General features: G+C 34.2%; 2 protein-coding genes across 2 annotated transcripts; one reads left to right on the plus strand and one right to left on the minus strand.

Moving 5' to 3' along the window:
• Nucleotides 1-910: 910 nt before the first annotated feature.
• Nucleotides 911-7,072, plus strand: LOC106614758 (ribitol 5-phosphate transferase FKRP). The gene is made up of 3 exons (XM_014230654.3): nucleotides 911-2,242; nucleotides 2,326-2,442; nucleotides 2,516-7,072. The coding sequence occupies exons 1-3, from the start codon at nucleotides 1,409-1,411 to the stop codon at nucleotides 3,347-3,349; spliced, it is 1,785 nt and encodes a 594-aa protein (XP_014086129.1). The 5' UTR covers nucleotides 911-1,408; the 3' UTR covers nucleotides 3,350-7,072.
• On the minus strand, nucleotides 7,059-17,738 carry LOC106614743 (dynein intermediate chain 2, ciliary). Its single transcript, XM_070108069.1, has 11 exons — nucleotides 17,643-17,738; nucleotides 11,948-12,166; nucleotides 10,849-10,954; nucleotides 10,540-10,779; nucleotides 10,335-10,438; nucleotides 9,831-10,266; nucleotides 9,696-9,773; nucleotides 9,558-9,623; nucleotides 9,393-9,499; nucleotides 7,498-8,138; nucleotides 7,059-7,419 (listed from the first exon to the last, which is right to left on the minus strand). Exons 1-11 carry the CDS (start codon nucleotides 17,727-17,729, stop codon nucleotides 7,236-7,238), a joined length of 2,268 nt encoding a protein of 755 aa, XP_069964170.1. The 5' UTR covers nucleotides 17,730-17,738; the 3' UTR covers nucleotides 7,059-7,235.
• Between the last annotated feature and the right edge of the window lie 218 nt (nucleotides 17,739-17,956).

Below are 17,956 nucleotides of genomic sequence, written 5' to 3' on the forward strand. Positions count from 1 at the left end.
TATGTCAGAATGAACGCTTTGTCTGTGCTTCTCGTTAATAAATATGGCGACTATTGCTTAGCAAAGATGATAATAAAAATATGAGAGTTGACAAACAACTTGCTTCGTTTTGATGCGTTTCGCTGCGGTATGAGCACAATCATACAAAAGCATACATTGAACTTTTCTCTCAAAGCAAATGTCTGAAGCAAAGCGAAGCTAAAGTGCTATGTGAATCCTGACTGAAGCCTCTAATACCTGATTGAAAATTTTTATTAAGCATTTCCCACTCATTTCTTTTTTTTTATGTCCCAAATGAGACCTAAACACGTTTGAGGATAAGAATAAAAAAAATACGAGTTTTTTTTAAGGTACGTGTCAATTTAGATGAGTTGATGCTTTTGAAATCCTTAACACCTACCCTGCAGGAAAAAGCGAGATTTTTGCGCTACAATGTTGAGAAACTTCTGACTTTTGTGGAGTTATAAACTAAGGGTTACAGTTCCTTGATTTCTAAAACAGGTCAAGAGGAAAAACAAAATAAAACGTGTTTAAAAGTTCTTAAGGAATCACTTCCTTTAATTAACCGGCTGCTTTTAACCTTATATACGAACTATTTAATAGGGGTACGTTTTGGCAAAGCATGTCTACACACAGACTTTACAATAGGCACATATTCACGCAATTTGAAAAAACCACCACTATTACATTATGCTTTCGGAAACTAAGCTTTAAGCTTACGTCATTGGGCTTAAAATACCGGTTGTCTTTCGTCCTTTCGCTTACACAGTATTTTTCATGCGTGCCTTCTTTGTTACGTCCTTTGTTTATAACAATAAATAAAACATTTATTCACACATTGCTATACCGCGCAGCTGTCATCCCGTTATCCTTGCTTCAAGTGAGCTTCCTGTCAAATGAAACACAGAAAGTATGTAGTGCGTGTAAGTTTTGAGTGTGTGAATTTTACCAGCGTGAAATTAGTAAATATTAAATGTATAAAATCATTATAAAGAAGTTTATAGAAAAAATGTGGCATAGCCGCAACGGAATGTGTTAATATACAACTATGTATATATATAAAAATATAGTTTAGCTTTAGAGCTAGAAAATATACCTGCTAATTGAAAGTCCGCAGAAACCCAAAGTGCTTGTAGTGTAGTAGATAGTGAATGTTTTATTTCATAAATACCTAAACATACCAAGTAGTGGAATTCGTAGTGAAATCATGTGCATTGCGACCTCCATATGCTCCGCGGGCTGGCCCAGTCACCTCAATTGCAAATAAAAAAGAAAATAATATCAAAATTTGACCTCGCTTTGAAGTGGGTGTGTGGCATCAAGAAATATTTTTCGCCAATTTGACGCACGCACACATATACAAATATACATACGTACACTTAACTCGCAAATACCCACCGTTTGCAATATGAAAGTGATGCGCATACGCCACGCTAAACTAATCGTAGCAGTAGTGGTCATAGCCAACCTCATACTATTTTATTACTCTTGGAAGTCGACTATTTGGAAGACTCTCACGTCCACACTCATGCCCAGCGATGCAGCAGAACGCGCAGCGTCAGCTGATAATGAGCTCGGCGGCGGTGTCGGTGTCGGCGCCGCAGGACGTGGCGTAGGCAAATCGTCGCGCGATAAGCTTAAGAGTGCCAACAAACATATACGCAAATCCATAACGGTTGTATTTCGTAGTTTTTATAATTTCGAAAATGATCTCAAAGCATCCATTGACAATCTACTCGATATTGTGCCGAATTTGTCGGTGTTAGTACTGTTGGAGGGTACGCCCTATCCACCGGTCTCATATGAGCGCAACATCACCGCTACGAGCGGGGAGGAGAACACTGTGCGCTTCATCAATCTTGGCTTCGATGTGCAAAAGACACCCGAGCAATTAAATGCGCTCGCAGCAATACACACGAAGTATGTGCTATTCCTGCCAGATAGCGTGCGTTTGACAAGTAAAAATCTCTTGCAAAAGATTTTGCGCGAAATCAATTCAGCCATGCCATTGGGCGCTGGCATAGCGGCAAGAGCGCCGCTCAAAGCGGGCGAGGCTAAGCATCAGCAAGAGGCGCGCGCCTTGTTGCCGCCTGTGGGTCCCGAGGAGACGGTCAGACGTTTGGTGATAGTGCCATTCGCTGGCAATATGAAGTCGTTTAGCAGCTGTACACAAATCAACTTGGATCTGCCCAATTGGACGATACAATATGTTGCGGTCAACAGCAGCGACAAGTGTGACTTGGTGAGTGGCAAGCAGAAAACTCTTGATTTGTCTATATCTGTATGTTTATATATGTTTATATTATTTAATTTTTTGGTACACAGTATTTACAAAAACATGCCATACTCGTGGATGTGGGCGTACTCAAGGAGCTGCCGGACCCATTCGTGTCGCCATTCCCCGAAATGTTTTACATACAGGCGAAATTGGCTGGAATTTCTGTAAGCGCAACCATTTAAATTTAATTTTAGTTATTTCAATACTTTAAACTTCAACCAACTCGACTTTTTACAGAAAACTGTTTTCCCACAAACCTTCCAAGACGGACGTCGACTCTTTGCTTCGTATCATACGAAACAACGCCGCACCGAAATACGCCGACGCCAATTTAAGGAATTATATAAGAAGCTGCAGATCAAACGTATCATACGGCGTTCACATAAAGTCATCTCGAAAACCGATGCAAAGGAGAGCGGTGGTGGTGGCTCACATCACAATCTCGTACTCGATACACAATTCTCCTCATCGAACTTCAGTTTGCCGCTGGTAACGGAAATTGATTTAATCGGTTGTGAACGCACCACTAAATCTTGTGTCGGCAGTGTCTACAACAATCGGCCCTTCTATATTTACTTGGAAAAACACACGCCCCCATGTTGCCTTGACAAACTCAAAACGACATTCAATCATGTACTCGAGGAGTTCGAGAATGTCGGCATACGTTATTGGTTGGACAATCAAGCCTTGCGAACAGCCATCGATACGAATCACCTGCATCCGGATGCCTATGAAATAGATATCAGTTTCAATGTTAATGATCTGGAGCGTTCGAATGCCATGAAAAAGTCACAAAATAAACCATATGTAGATAATGAGGGCTTCTACTGGATCAAGGCGACGGATGGGCATTATTTTAAAGTGCAATTTTCGAAAATCAATCAAATTGGTGTAAATTTGTTACCATTTGAAATAAACGGTAATGAGGTGAGACCAAGTGGATTTTTCGGTTGGAAAGCCAAAGAATTCTCCGCAGACTATCTGCATCCAATGTCGACGGTACTTTTTTTGGGCAAAAGTGTAATGTGTCCGAATAACGTACGAGAATTCTTAGACTTTAAGAATGTGTAATGGAGTGATTGGTGGAAGGAGGTTGAAGAAACAACTCAATGAAGCACAAAATAGGCAGATGGTATTATAAGCGATGATTTATTGAAAAGCTCTCGAGATCTTACAAAAAAAGCACAATGTGAATCAACAGAGTGTAGTAAAAATCACCAAAAATATCATCATCACATCAGCGGCTATTTTAGAGGTGTGGCTTATAAGAAACCGGCACTTGAAACCATCTAATTTCAAATTCATTTCGATTAAGTTGTCATCAACATATACCTATTGCCTGATTTCATATTTTTTGCAGAGATTATAAACAACGTTTTTCTATCAGTTCCCTTATAACTCCTGTGCATCACTCTTGACTTTATGTTTCGGCTTCGAAATAGTGGCTAGTTGCGATATTAGGAATAAAAAGTATAACGCTTTGGATTAGTTATATGCAGAAAGCTAGAAAAATGTTGTAATTTTATCACCGATTAATGACGTTTGGTTAATATGTACTTCGGTTGCAGCTGTTCATCAGTCTCGTTGTTTAAAAACCACACCTCGTATCAACGATGTGAAAAAATATAAACAATTAACAAAGACCGATAAATTATATGAATTATGGTGAAATAGAGCTAAAATGTTTTACATATAAATTATAAGTGTGACTTTACTTAAAAGGAATAAATTAAACGCAATGATCTCTAAAGGGAAAGCATTATAAAATGAAAAATATTGAGGTTAGGTATGCACCAAATTTAGAAGATTTTAATGGAGATGTATATAGTAAATACATACATACCTACAAATATATATGTAAAAAATTCACGTTTATATACACATACATACTTTTAATGCTTAGCCAAATTAGTTAAATTAAGCGAGTATGGTAGAGACATCTGCGAAAAACAGTAACATTACAGATTTCACAATATATACATAAGTAATGCGTGTTATCATTATTTAATATATATTTATGCTTTAAACCAAAGAAGCTTTACCATCAGCCGATGGAGCAGTTTAAAAAAAGCGTAAGTTTTTAATTAAAATATTTGAAAAACTAAAGAAAAGGAAATCGTATCAAATCATAAAATAAAATACTAAATGCCTAATACAAGATTAAAGATAAATATTACTAGTTAACTTAATTACAGTCTGTCTAAAACGCCCATAAAATATATTTTATAAATATACAAAATAATAAAGAACCAAACAATGAATATTTCAGACTAAATAATGGAAATAATTATGAAGCTTCAGTAATTTTTAAATATTTATCTGGGCATTGGAATTATAAGAAATAGTTTGTGAAAAGAAATAACAACTACGTTTATTTTAAACAGTAATACAACTAAACATTATTTAATATTCAGTTATGACTTTCAGAAAACGAAGCAAACTGGAATTTAATGCGTATTTTAGTATCTAGCAGTAACCCTTCTATAAAATATACAAAAAATTATCTTTAATCAGAAACGACTTTACGAAAGGCGATGTTTATGAAAGCCAACTGTATTTTTCAACTAAATTTCGTCGACATGTTAGCTGTTTGTGCTTTTTAGTGTAAACACGTAAATTTCTATATTTTTTCTCATATTCCGATAGGTTATACCTTTCAAAGTAACATACTAAAATTTCAAGTCGATATTACAAGTTGTTTTGTAGTTACAGCCTTCTAAAGTGTAGTCGCTCCGTTCAATTAGCTCCATTAGTTTATCTTTAAATGTATTTTTGCCAAAACTTCTTTTTTCACAATTGCTTGTGTGATTACTCGGAGACAAATGATCCGCCAATGTTTTGAGCAAAAATCGAATTTCGACACAATTCAACTTTTAGCGTAGACATTTTGTTCATTTTTAATTTCAACCGATTTTTGAGATTTTTTGTTTTGAGTTTCATCCACGGAGAAGGCCATAATCAATGCAGCAGCACAGATACTTTTTCAGCGCCGTCGGAGATCGCGCGTAACAGAAAAAATATTTAAATTTTTTCTTTAAAAGTTTTACAGTATATTCTTAAAATATATTTGAATAAACTCTTTTAAAACAATTGATGCATAGTTTTTGTTTTAGAAATTCTCTGAAATCGAGTTTTTAGGCTGTCACAATAGGTATCCCCCCTAAACATTCTAATTAAAACATTAGACCGACATTTTAAACACAGTTAGTAGTTACTGTGGTACTAAACATTAAACACCACTTTCAAAAATGGAGTTTACCATTCATCTTCGTGTAACTCACCTAACCAGCATTTCTTTGGTGTTTTTGGAAGTATAACTCTGATCTCATATACTCAATTTGAGAGTTCACGATATAAAATGTTAAAGAAAATTCTATGATGTGGAAATTCTATAATATAATTCTATTTTTGAGCTGGAACTCGAGTTTGTGGCGCAGCGCAAGAATTTTGTAATAAGAATACGGAAACTTAACCTAATTATTTTAACACAGAAAATGTAATTGTTAATAGATCTCAATTGTATATTTTACCATACTAACACATCTGCATATATCATATATATATATAATACATAGGTATACACAAACATAACTACATAATTACACTAAACACTCATAGCATTCATATGTGATAACTGTACCGCATGTAAACTCGTACACCGCGCTACGGCTTCAAGTATTTTGTTTTGCTATTACTATTTATAAGCATACAATACATATGTACATGTGTATATGCGTACCCACTATTTATTGATATATGAAATTGTTGGTTTTCTGACATTAATAAGTTAAAACTAAGGAAATTTTTACTGTATAAATATTTTGATGTAAAAAGCATTGCTTTGAAAGTAATTTTGAAACGTACATAGTTCCATGAATACACTCATACATACATACATGCACACTAGAGTATTCGTTATTTCCCAAGTTGATTTGTTTCTTGCAAACGCTCCATAAAGTTTCTGTTTTCGCCCTAAAAAAAGGATCCAACTTAAAGAAGCTCTTTAATTTTAATTTAAACCGGTCTTAAAATATATTAATTTTCCCATATATTTAACATAGGAGTTTTCGACCTTAAAACCAATAAATTCTAATAAAAAATTTTCCGCTCTACAAAAAAGGTGCCAACAATTTTTTTTATCAAACTTATACGCAGTTAAAGTAATACATCAAATGTACTGAGCATTCATACGCTACCATGTCGTATGAGCACCACAGGCGCATGTATGAGTGCTGAATACAACTAATGAATAACTTTATCAGTGTATAACTTTCAAAGGAATGTTTTTATGGAAAAAAACTATTAGACCTATTTTGTAGAGGACTACATTTTGTATTAGAATATCACTTTATCAAGATTTTAGATTCTTTATTTTTAGGGTAAAAATTGAAACTTCAGGAATCGTTTGCATAAAAAATCAACTTGGAAAATAGCGAACACCCTAATGCACACATACACACATTATATTTTGAAGCGCTCAATATAAAGACAACATAATTATATAAAATAACACAAATGGGATAGATAAAATGTTGTTCGCTAATGTAATGGTCATATAGGTATATAGATATACAAACATACCTACACATATGTATATTGTTTATATATACATATATGTATATATACATATAAACAGATAAAATAGCTCAACAAAAAATAAATTAATTTATGCAAATATAAACATTTTCGGTGTAAAACTGTAACGCTCACCTCTAAAATACTTTAAAATTTACACGAACACAGACTATTTCATTACAAATAAAATATTTGATTACTAAAATAACGGCATTTCTCATTTATTTTCGTCGCAGATTATAATAAATGTTTTTAAGTTATTTACAAATGTTTTAGGGAAACAAAGCACCGTCCGGCAACAAATTTAAAAAGCAATATTTTTTATAGATTACAAAAATAAATTCTAGTTATATAAGAAGGCTCAATACCGTTGCGGCGACTTCTAGCTCTTTGTCGTGGTAGGTACATCGGGCACTATCATATCGTTTGGCAATTCACGCACCAGCGAGAGCAGTTTGTCCAACTTTTGCACCTGTAGCGTATTTTGATCGAGATACTGTTGCTTCTTGGGCGGTTTCACCATCAACCGCAAATTGGGCGAAAGTTTCAACGAAGTCACTGTGCTCCTAAAAAAATCAACAAACAAAAACAAAGATAAAACAAACTTATTACACACAAGGGGAGTAACTTTTCGTCACACTCACTTATCGTCACCGACAATAAGGAAGGGCAGATTCTCATTGAATACTAAACGCGTTAGTTTGTTCTTGCGTTTTGGTACGACCGCTTGCACACAAATCGGCTTATACTTATTCACATTCAAATCGAAGACGAACACCTTGCCCTCGTTGGTGCAGGCGGCAAAGACTGTGCTCGAGAAGGGCGCCCATTTGACATCGCCCACAGAGGAGCCGAGATCGAAAATGAACAGCGGTTCCGGACGCATATCCTCCCACACTTTGACGCGCCAATCGCCACTGCACGAAATGAATATATTTGAATTGTAGCGATTGAAATCGATGCGATAGACTGTGAGATGATGTGCATTGTAGGTCATTAAATATTTCGAACTATACGCTATGCTGCATTTGTAGATTAGACCCTCTTCGGTGCCGACTAGATAAATTTCCGGATTGGTCGGATGGAATTTCATGCAAGAACCACAACTGCGTAACTGAACTTCGGTGCCGTCGGGTCCCTCAACAATGCCGTTCGTAAGAAAGAGTGTTGTTATTGTAGTGATCATGAAGTCATTCTGCATGAGAACCCAGTTGAAGACGCGACCATCGGTCGAGACGGAGTAAAAATTTATCTCACCGTCCGCCATATCGGGACCCCATTTAATCTATGAGTAAAAAGGGTGAAACTGCTTAAGTCGCATATTGATTATAATAATTTGCTAATTAATTACTTTACATTAACTTTATAATTTTAGATATATTGTATCACGTTTAAAAATGAAGACATATGGGAGAAGTTCTTCTTTTCGTAGTCGAAATGAACGTGCTCTGGTTTTGAGAACGAATTCGATGAAAATTGGAGGTTAATCTTCTCAGTTCAATTTATCAGAATACTATTTCATCAAAATTGACTCGGGCTGGTCCATTTAAATTGTTTTTGTTTTTCCGAGAATGGCTCCAATTTTTTTATGTTCAACTGAAGTTTGTTTACGACGCGGAAGAATTTTACGGTGATATTTTATATTATGTTTCCAGTAAAATAGCAGAGGATCTCAACATCTTTTACGGATTGACTCAACACATTTTGGTTAATATTTAAGGTATGAAGCATGTCAATGTTAGACTCGTAGCAAAAGACCTGAGTCTTTTGCAAAAACGACGTCAAGTAGAAGTCGCAAGAGAGATGCTTGACAATGTAGCTGAGAACCCTCTATTCATCAGACGTTTCATTACTGGCTTATGAATTATAAACTGAAGAATGGCGCTCTGAAAATGAGCCGAAACGAAAAAAAAACTCCAATGTCGTGTAAAAATCATGGTGATATCATCGTTTTCTTTGATTACCGTGGTGTGGTTTACCATGAATTCTTTTCACAGGGTCAAACGGTCAATAAGAAATTCTTCTTATGCGTTTTGACGCCTCTACGTTAAGTAAACGATCTGAATTGTTTGCAGAAAATGCATAGATTCTTCACCGTCATAATGCGCCGTCCCATTCTAGCATGATTGTGACTGACATTTTGGATAAACACGTAACGAGAGTTATCGCTCAGTCACCTATTTGCCAGATTTGGCTTCCGGTGACTTTTAAAAGTTTTCGGAACTAAATTAAACGAATGGTATTAAAATAGGTAAACATGTTTTTTTTTTATATTAGCCCAATCAGTATCAGTCAAATTTGATCAGAGGGTATAATATATATATAAATTTTCTAGTTGTGCTCAGTTATCGTTAAAAAATATAGACACACACTTTGAAACCTGGACAATGTTAAAATTCAATACTTTTCCAATAGATCATCTATATCGTTTTAAAATCGTTTTAATGGGTGTGTAGCTTCGATAAAATGAGTTTCTTTTAATTGCGCCTAACTTTATCCTACTTTTAAAATTTAATGAATAAAACATATATCTACATACCTCCCACGCACATTCCGAATGTTTATTGTGTACACCCACCGACAAATAAAGCGGCTTCTCATAGTTCTCTCTTAAGTTATAAACTGCCACACTGCCGTCGTACATGCCTACAAAATACGCAAGGTCACATAATTAGCTGTAAAACATTCGTGGCATAAAGCGAACCTATTGCGACCAAAAAGGGATAAGTCGGATGGATATCGCAACACATGACGCCGCTCTCCGTCGATACTGCGAAGTAAATATACAAAAAGGAACATACCCATAACTTTACATATCGATAAGCAAAAGTTACTTATTTACTTATATAGTCTGGATAGGAGGGGTTCTTCACGGTGAAAAAGCAAATCGCGCCCTCATTCGGTTGCTTCATGAACTCATCTATGGGTTAGCGTTACATAACAAAGCTTTTACTATAATTTTTATAACGAAACTTACGCGAACCATAGCATACAGCAAACAAATCGTAATACATCGGATTGAATTGCAAATCTGTGACACTTAATTTTCGTATGCGATCATAATTGAATTTCCAAAGCGGTAGCAAAGTGCCCTCTTGCTCTCTGTATTCGTCAGCCGGATCTTCCCAGTAGCGATAGTCGTTGGCAATCTCCTCATATATATTTTGATTTATCATGCGTTCCAATATCTGCCACGCCTTGAGATACTTCTTATTTAGTAGCTCGGCTTCGGCTGCCTTATCCAATTTTTTCGCTCCGACATCTTTTCGCGGTCCGCCCCGCTTATCGTCCTTCTTCTCCCTCTCCTTTTGCTGCTGTTCGAAGTCCTCTGCATAGCTATCGTAAATCTTCCATTGCAAGACATTGGCGCCATATTGAGAACGAGGTGGAGGTATGGTTTGTGTTTCAACACTCTACATTTGTATGGCAAAAGTGCTTAATATAGTAAATAAGTTTATACTTGAGTCGTAAAATGGCTTACTCTTCTTGGATTGGTATACGTTAGAGCGGAACGTTCACAGAAATTAAATTGATTTAACAATTTGCGCTTTCGTCCACCCGTGGCCGGTGCTGCGGTTGGCGCTCCTAAACATAATTACAAATACAAGTATGTAGGTAATATAATTAACCATATGACGGTTTATTCAACTTCTCTAAGTGATATATTAATTTATATATTATCACACCTGTAGCTTCTCCGCCTTCCTCAGCTGCTACAGCTTCAGCATCTGCAGCACCTTCCTCAACTGCCTCTTCCTCTTCGCCCTCTAGCTCTTCCTCAGCCATTTCTTCATCCGCTTCTTTAGCTTGCTTTGCTACCTTCTCTTCACCCTCTTCTTCCTCTTCCTCCACCTTTGGTACACGAGGTTTTCTATCTTCAACTTCGGCCTCTATGAAGGAGCCAGTGATTGTGGGTAGTGGGTATCCTAAGGTTCAAATTAAGTACAATTTTTACTTAGGTACTACGGTAACTATAATATATAGAAGATATCAACCGATTTCGCCCATCTCCTCCATTTGTATTTTCGCTTCATCCGAATCTATATGCAAGGCACTGCCCTCCATTTGCATAAGTGTTACAGTGTTTCCAGCAATCGGCACCTGAAATTTGTTACTACATTTGTATTTAGTTGTAACGAGTATATGTAATATTTTATACAACAGCACCTAATCTATAACATAGAACTTTTTGAAAACCATCTACATATATCAGTTCGAACGTTCGATATAAAGGAACCCAAACAAGATCCAATACTATCGTGGTTATTCGTATTGAAAATTATAGACTATTCGTCTTAATCTCTTAGCACCTCTGAATATTATATGATTCAAAACCGTTCTTTTGATTTTATTAGATCATACTCAACTAAACTAGCTAAAACTTTTAAGATAATAACACAATTTAAATGATGAAAATGAGTTTTACGGAACCTTCCACATTACTTTCTTTGTGAATGCAATCGAAATCGAGAAGGTGATTAAGAGAAGTTTGTGTTTATGATCTTTAAAATAAAATGAGCCAGAATAACATATGAATAGTTATGGAATAAAACTCAGCAAATAAAAATCATTAGAATAACTCAAAACCTTGAAAATGTTCTGAGAGGACAACCTTAGTTTGAAAGTTTAGTTTTTAGGAGTCTAAAAGGTATAATTTCCTAGGGTTTGAAAGAAATATATGGACATATTTTGTCGTTTGGAAGACATTCAAAATTTCGAAAGGCACAGAGCACGTAAATACGAATCTTTATTTTTATCAAGAGCTGATTTTAATAGGAATTTCATGAGGTAAATTTTGTTGGAAAATATGAAAAGTAATGAGATTAGATTATTATATAACAATCCCTGCTTACTTAAAGCTATATTTTTCTGAAAGACATTTTTACAAATTTTTAAGAAGACTTAAAGCTTGTAGGAGCTCCATTTGTTGGACGACTTCTAAACCTACAAGTATATAACCAGAGCTGGCAAAAGCGTATGCCCAGCTTAACAATTAACTAAATGAACTAAGCGTTTAGAAATTTGGTAAAATTTACAATAAAGCATATTTAAAAAAATTCTAAATTTTTATACAATAAGAAATAAAACACCCACCTGAACGAAGGCGCTATCCTTGAAGCTGTACACAACCAAATTGTGTATTACATTTGTATTTGTTGTGGTCAACACCCTAGTCACCTCCTCGGCCAACTCAGCTTCAGTTAATTCCAATTGATCATCGGGCTTGAGTAATTGACGCGACTTAATCCAAGCATCAAAATCATCTGCATCACCGCCGCCATCTTTGATATTCGATTTCGAAACTGATTTGATCTGTTAGAAAAGCGATTTCAATAACTGTATGTAAAACATAAGTAAATCTTGCATATAGTATTAAAACGAAATATGAGTTATCGTTAAAACGATTTCTTTATATAAGATAAAAAATTTAAAAAATATAATAAATTCATGAGGTGTTATTATATAATCAACTGCACTTTTGTAATTAGTTGTGCGAGAGTGTTTAATTATTGCTACACTAAATAAATATAAACAGCTAGTAGTTAAAATAACTAAATTACATACTTACAATTTCATACTTATTTGAATAAAGTTTAAGAGACTCACTGATAGTAAAATGTGTTCATTAATCAATATAAATATATTATATGTAGAAATCATGCAAGCCTTCATGCTATGGCTATATGTAGTTATTTACACTTTTGCCGCTTTATGGAAGTCAGTTACCTGCAGCCCATGTGGCCTCGTTGGCGTACCCTCTTCACTAATCAGCTCATCCATTTGACCATCAGTAGTGTGGTCAGTAGTGGTCATAATAGATGCCGTTATTTAATGTATCACAACAATTTACAAAACTATGTTTGAGTTCAAGTTTCAATAGTGGTTTATATGTTTAGTACAGTTTGAGAATTTATAAATTTAAAAATAATTTATTTTCATGGAAATTCATTCCTTTCAATTGTTTAATTTTTTTTATTTTTATTTATATTATTTAAAAAATGGTTGTTTTCAAAATTTATTATTGTTTATTAAATTATTTAAATATTATTATGGTTATGATATTAAGTTTTTATTTTTTTTTATTTATATTTTTTTATTTGTTACATTAATTTTATTAAATAATTTTAATTATGTATTATTATTTATTTTATTTCATTCAATATTTCATGCGCTGAACACAACGATGATAAATATATTTCAAAACACGAAATAGTTTAATAAAAATAAATACATTTAACGAATATAATGTGAATGAGGTAGAGCTATTTTGTAGGTACTTTCTAAGTCCGCCAATCATAATTGAATAATACATAAGCAAAACAAGCCAATCACATATTTACAATAAAATTTTGTTAGTATTTTATTTTTATATATTTAAAATACAAACAAATTTGTCGTGTATAATACAATTATATACATTGCTGGAGATATTACTTAAACTAATATGCTAATAAATACTAATTTTGTCTAACTACCGCTTTATTTGCGATTTTCCACATCTTGCCAATTAAACGACTGATTTACAACTAAAGCTGCCAAGAAACACTTGAAGGTAATTGCTAGGACTACCTAGGGCCCAACTACCACACACACTGCGTGTTTACACAACCACATGTTAACGGTGAAACAAATTTGTTTTCTGCATTGGAACTGTCGTGACGCTGTCGTGACTGACGCTTCGTCACCTGCAACAGATATTCGCACAGAGTTCTGCGACTGCTATCACTGTCGAATGACGAAAAAGTAATTGCAAATTGGCAGATTGACGTAGTTGTAGAATCGTAATCAACGAAAACCGTGAATGAAAACTCTTAAAAGTCTAACTTAAGTTTTTCGGAATGGTTTTTATTTTTCTGTGCTAAAATTATCTGTAAACTCGTATTTTTGCACGCGCAGACAAACAATACCCAGCAAGGTGTATTTAGCTACATAAAATCGAAAATTAATTAATGTAAACAATTTCAAGCAAGAAAATTACTGTCACTAATTGTTCCGCATTAATCATTAACGCATTTTGAACTTTGAATGTTAAGCAATAATCTCGCCAAGAAGCGATTCTACAGAACAAAATAATTTGTATTATTAGCAAGTAAAAAATGGGAATTTGTATCAGTTCGGTCATAATTTTGTCATCATTGCAATACATTTCTTATACTCTCGCAACCTGTTGCTACAGAGTAGAATAGTTTTGTTCACCTAACGGTTATTTGTATCACCTAAAACTAATCGAATTAGATATAGGGTTATATATATATAAATGATCATGATGAAGAGACGAGTTAAAAAAGGTTTATGAAACTTGGTAGACCACTGCCACGCCCACAAATTGCCATTAATCAAAAACAAATAAATTGCCATAACTAAGCTCCGCAATAAGATACAAGACTGTTATTTGGTACAAAGGATCACATTAGGGAGGGGCATCTGCAGTTAAAATTTTTTTTTAAAAAGTGGTCGTGGTCCCGCCCCTAATAAGTTTAATGTGCATATCTCCTAAACTAAAGCTATAATAACCAAATTCACTGGAAGCAAATGTTTTTAGAACCTCTATTGACAGTGAGAAAATGGGGGAAATCGGGTAACAAGCCGCCACACTCCCCATATAACGGTACTGTTAAAAAATACGATATGCGCGATAAACCAAGCACTAAACATGCCAGAGACATTAAATTTTATCTTTGGAATGGTATGAGATGACTTTATAGGAACCGCGTTCAAAATTAGTCGGTGGGCGTGGCGCCATCATAACGTCAAATTAATGGCTGTGTTAGTCAAACAATTAAACACTTTGTGGCAACTTTTTTTGCGTACAGTCTAGAAATGAAGCGTAAAAATCTCTGTGGTATCGCAACACTTTTTGATATTTGTATAATTTTTCCCGAAATGGCATTACTGCCAACTTATTGTTACAAAATTTAATATAATGAAACCCCTGCGCTATTCTGTAATATTATTTCCCTCATGAAATTAATTTTCCTTAGACTTATCAACTTAAAAAAATTTTTTGTAGTCAATATTGGAGTTTTAAAAAAAGTCTTAAACGACTTAAGCGTTAAAATAAATTTTGAGTCAAAAACCGTCAAACTCGGTAATTTTTATATAAATGTGAAAAGTTTAAACCAAAAAAAATTTTAGCTAGAAATTTACTTTAAAAGCGAGGGCCGCCTCTAATTGTTAAAAAAAATTTGTTTTTTCTGAAAAGTTTTTAGCCTCAGGCTAAGCAGAAAAACATTTCTTTTTCGCTCCACCCTAATATGTATGAAAATTTTCTAAACATAGTTTATTATTATTATAATTATAATAAATTTCTTTTCGAAAATAAGATTTAGCTTTGCGAAATATCAAACTTGCGTATATAATTGGCATATGTATCTAATAAGGACCAATTACAAACTACTATTTAGCATATCTTACTAACCGCTGGGTAATGGATGTGTATTATGAGTGAGAGTTATGCATACATACATATATAGTTGCTACTTAAACTTATAAGTGTTGGTATGAGTAGATTAGAGGCAATGCATTGAAAATTAAGTACTGTGTTGGCATGGGAAATTCGCAAATAAGTTGATATAATTACCTTTACGAGCAGAAGTCAGTATATTGTCAGAGGTCACGGTTTGCAGACATGCCAATTTCGTTATTTAAAAATAACTGCGAGTTGTACTTACACATAGAAAGCTAGGAACAGTTAATGTATTACTCTAACTGTGAACTTAAATTCGCGTCATCGCTCTTGAAAATTATATTGGTGAAAGTCACAAGAGAAAAATAAACGCGGTACTCTTACATTGGTTTTTGAAAATAATAAAATTCCATAATAAAAAATTACATTTCAAAATTTTTCAAAAATATGTGCGAGATATACATGTAATAACACTCACTTAATATTACATATTTCCGTTCAAAAGTACAATTTATGAATTAAAAAATAAATAATCGAAAGTCTCATATGTCTAACTAACGGGTTTCCGGCAAATTTGATGAAAATTGTATCTATGGATTTAAGTATTCTAAACTTAAAAATATTTATTTGGATGTTTATTCCGATTAGGGGTGTCAACAGCGAATAAAAATAAGACAACTCTTAGCTGTATGCATACAATAATTTTATTCTATCTATTTACTTTCTTGTGTTAGCATTTTCACCGACACTACAATAGAAAATCATTGAAATTTGCGAATTTGCAAAATTGCGAGATGCATTTTAATGCAGTCTAGTGCTTTGCGTGATAAAAGCTAATAAAATGAACAATGAGCAGTTTTTTAGTGCATTCTGACTGAAAGTTTCTAAAATTAATAATTCTTTTTTGGTAGATTCACGAGCATGCATGTCACAGAGTAATTATTGATATTTTCAAACAAAGTCTACAACCCATAGAACATCAATTTCATATCGAAATGTAGCATGGCGTTTTATTATTCGTGATAGGCAACTCTCTTCGAAAAGGCGGCAACTTGTCGGCAACTCCAACCTTCCGGTGAGCTTTAAACTTAAGGATATTGTATTTTTGTACTGAAAATTTCTGAAGTCACCAAATACTGAACATAATGATTTAAGGCTCACCGGTAGACCTTATGCCACATATTCAGTTAGCAGTAGAACCGTGAGTTTAGGCCGAGATCAAAAAACTTTGCCACTTGCCTCTACCCTTTGCGAGGTACTTCCATTGAATGCATTGCTGCGCTTGCTTTAAATGTCCACTCATGGGTATCGAATCGAAGAAGCCTTTCACTGGAGCATCGTCTTAAATGCTGATCTGATTGACATTAAATTGGAAGTTTAAGGTAGCAGATAAGATATCTTAATGTTATTAGGTCTATCTACTTTTTTGAGTGAAATAGTTTCTAACCGTAAACGGTCTGTTACTTCTCCTAAAAACGAAGACTTACTCGCGACGAAGTATTTATTATTATTAACTCTGTTCTATCTTTTTGTAAATTATATAAGTTTAGTACCGAAAAATTACTCCTGCAACTAAAAATAGATGGCAACTAAAAACTCCTTTAGAGAGGGTCATACAAAAGTGTCAGAGCAGTACTCATGCTGCTCAAACATATCGTTACATTCAATCAGCCTCAAAAGGCTATTAGTAAAAAGCGTGTTTTGAGTTAATATTTTTTTCAGGACGCATTTTCTTCAATTAATAAAAAAAATTATGTGAGTTTACAAAATTTAATTTGATCCTGTATCCGATCTCTAACCTCCGAAGAAAGGTGTCTGGCATTGGAAGGTTTTTTTGCTTAAAACTGTCTCAAATCCAAACGCTAAAAAACTGATCATTACTATAGATGAATACAAGTAATAATCGAAGGACTTTTCAAAATTTTAATTTTTGACAAAATGGCGACTTCTCAAACAACAACTCTTTTTTCTTGGAAAGAGTGGTTAAAAAAATCGAAACTATCATCAAAAATCTCATTCCTTCGACAATTACCCGACAAATATATCTAAGAAGGTGGAGTGAAAATTTCATGTCGATCGGACCGTTTCGGAGAAATTTTCCTCACCCTTTAAGTAAATACTATTACCTTTAAAAAAAAATATGTGAAATATCGGGTGTCAGAGGGTTAAACCCGCACCATTGAACTTTGTAACATAATGTGAAATTTATATTTGTGTATACGAGCAATTCGGTGTAAAATTTGCATTCGAAATTGTCGCAGCCTTCAAATATATGGAGTATATACACACATACTTATACCTATATAACTATGTGTATCTGTTTAAGTGCTGGTGTGTGTGCTTACTTGCTTACTTGCAAGTATATGTGAGTGTGTTAGTTACCTTAATTTTCGAACCTTTCTTTCGGTCACCACCTGCACCACCGCCAGTAAGGCGTTGCTGCAGTTGTTGTTGCTGTTTATTTGGCATAATGCTTTGAAAAGTTTTTAATAGCCGCCACTAAATGTAAATAAACTAAAAAATATATATCACGAAAATATCCGCACGGCTTTGCCCGGCACATGCACGCACACACACACACAATGGCAAAAATGCACACTAAATAAGATACGCGTTAATTTTTTTGTGGAAAGCAGAAAACGTTGAGTTTATTTAATTTTGAAAACGTTATAATATTCTGAAAATGCAATTAATTG

Source organism: Bactrocera oleae, chromosome 4 (assembly GCF_042242935.1).
Source record: "Bactrocera oleae isolate idBacOlea1 chromosome 4, idBacOlea1, whole genome shotgun sequence".
NCBI classification, from domain to species: domain Eukaryota; kingdom Metazoa; phylum Arthropoda; class Insecta; order Diptera; family Tephritidae; genus Bactrocera; species Bactrocera oleae.

What these genes read in the sequence shown, in the direction of transcription:
- LOC106614758 (XM_014230654.3), top strand. Translation starts at nt 1,409, where the DNA reads ATGAAAGTGATGCGCATACGCCACGCTAAACTAATCGTAGCAGTAGTG. An exon ending in GCAGCGACAAGTGTGACTTG is followed by an intron (nt 2,243 to 2,325) that starts GTGAGTGGCAAG and finishes TTTGGTACACAG; the next exon opens with TATTTACAAAAACATGCCAT. An exon ending in CGAAATTGGCTGGAATTTCT is followed by an intron (nt 2,443 to 2,515) that starts GTAAGCGCAACC and finishes GACTTTTTACAG; the next exon opens with AAAACTGTTTTCCCACAAAC.
- LOC106614743 (XM_070108069.1), bottom strand. Translation starts at nt 17,729, where the DNA reads ATGCCAAATAAACAGCAACAACAACTGCAGCAACGCCTTACTGGCGGT. An exon ending in GGAGGAGATGGGCGAAATCG is followed by an intron (nt 10,780 to 10,848) that starts GTTGATATCTTC and finishes TTTGAACCTTAG; the next exon opens with GATACCCACTACCCACAATC. An exon ending in TCCCTTTTTGGTCGCAATAG is followed by an intron (nt 9,500 to 9,557) that starts GTTCGCTTTATG and finishes CGTATTTTGTAG; the next exon opens with GCATGTACGACGGCAGTGTG.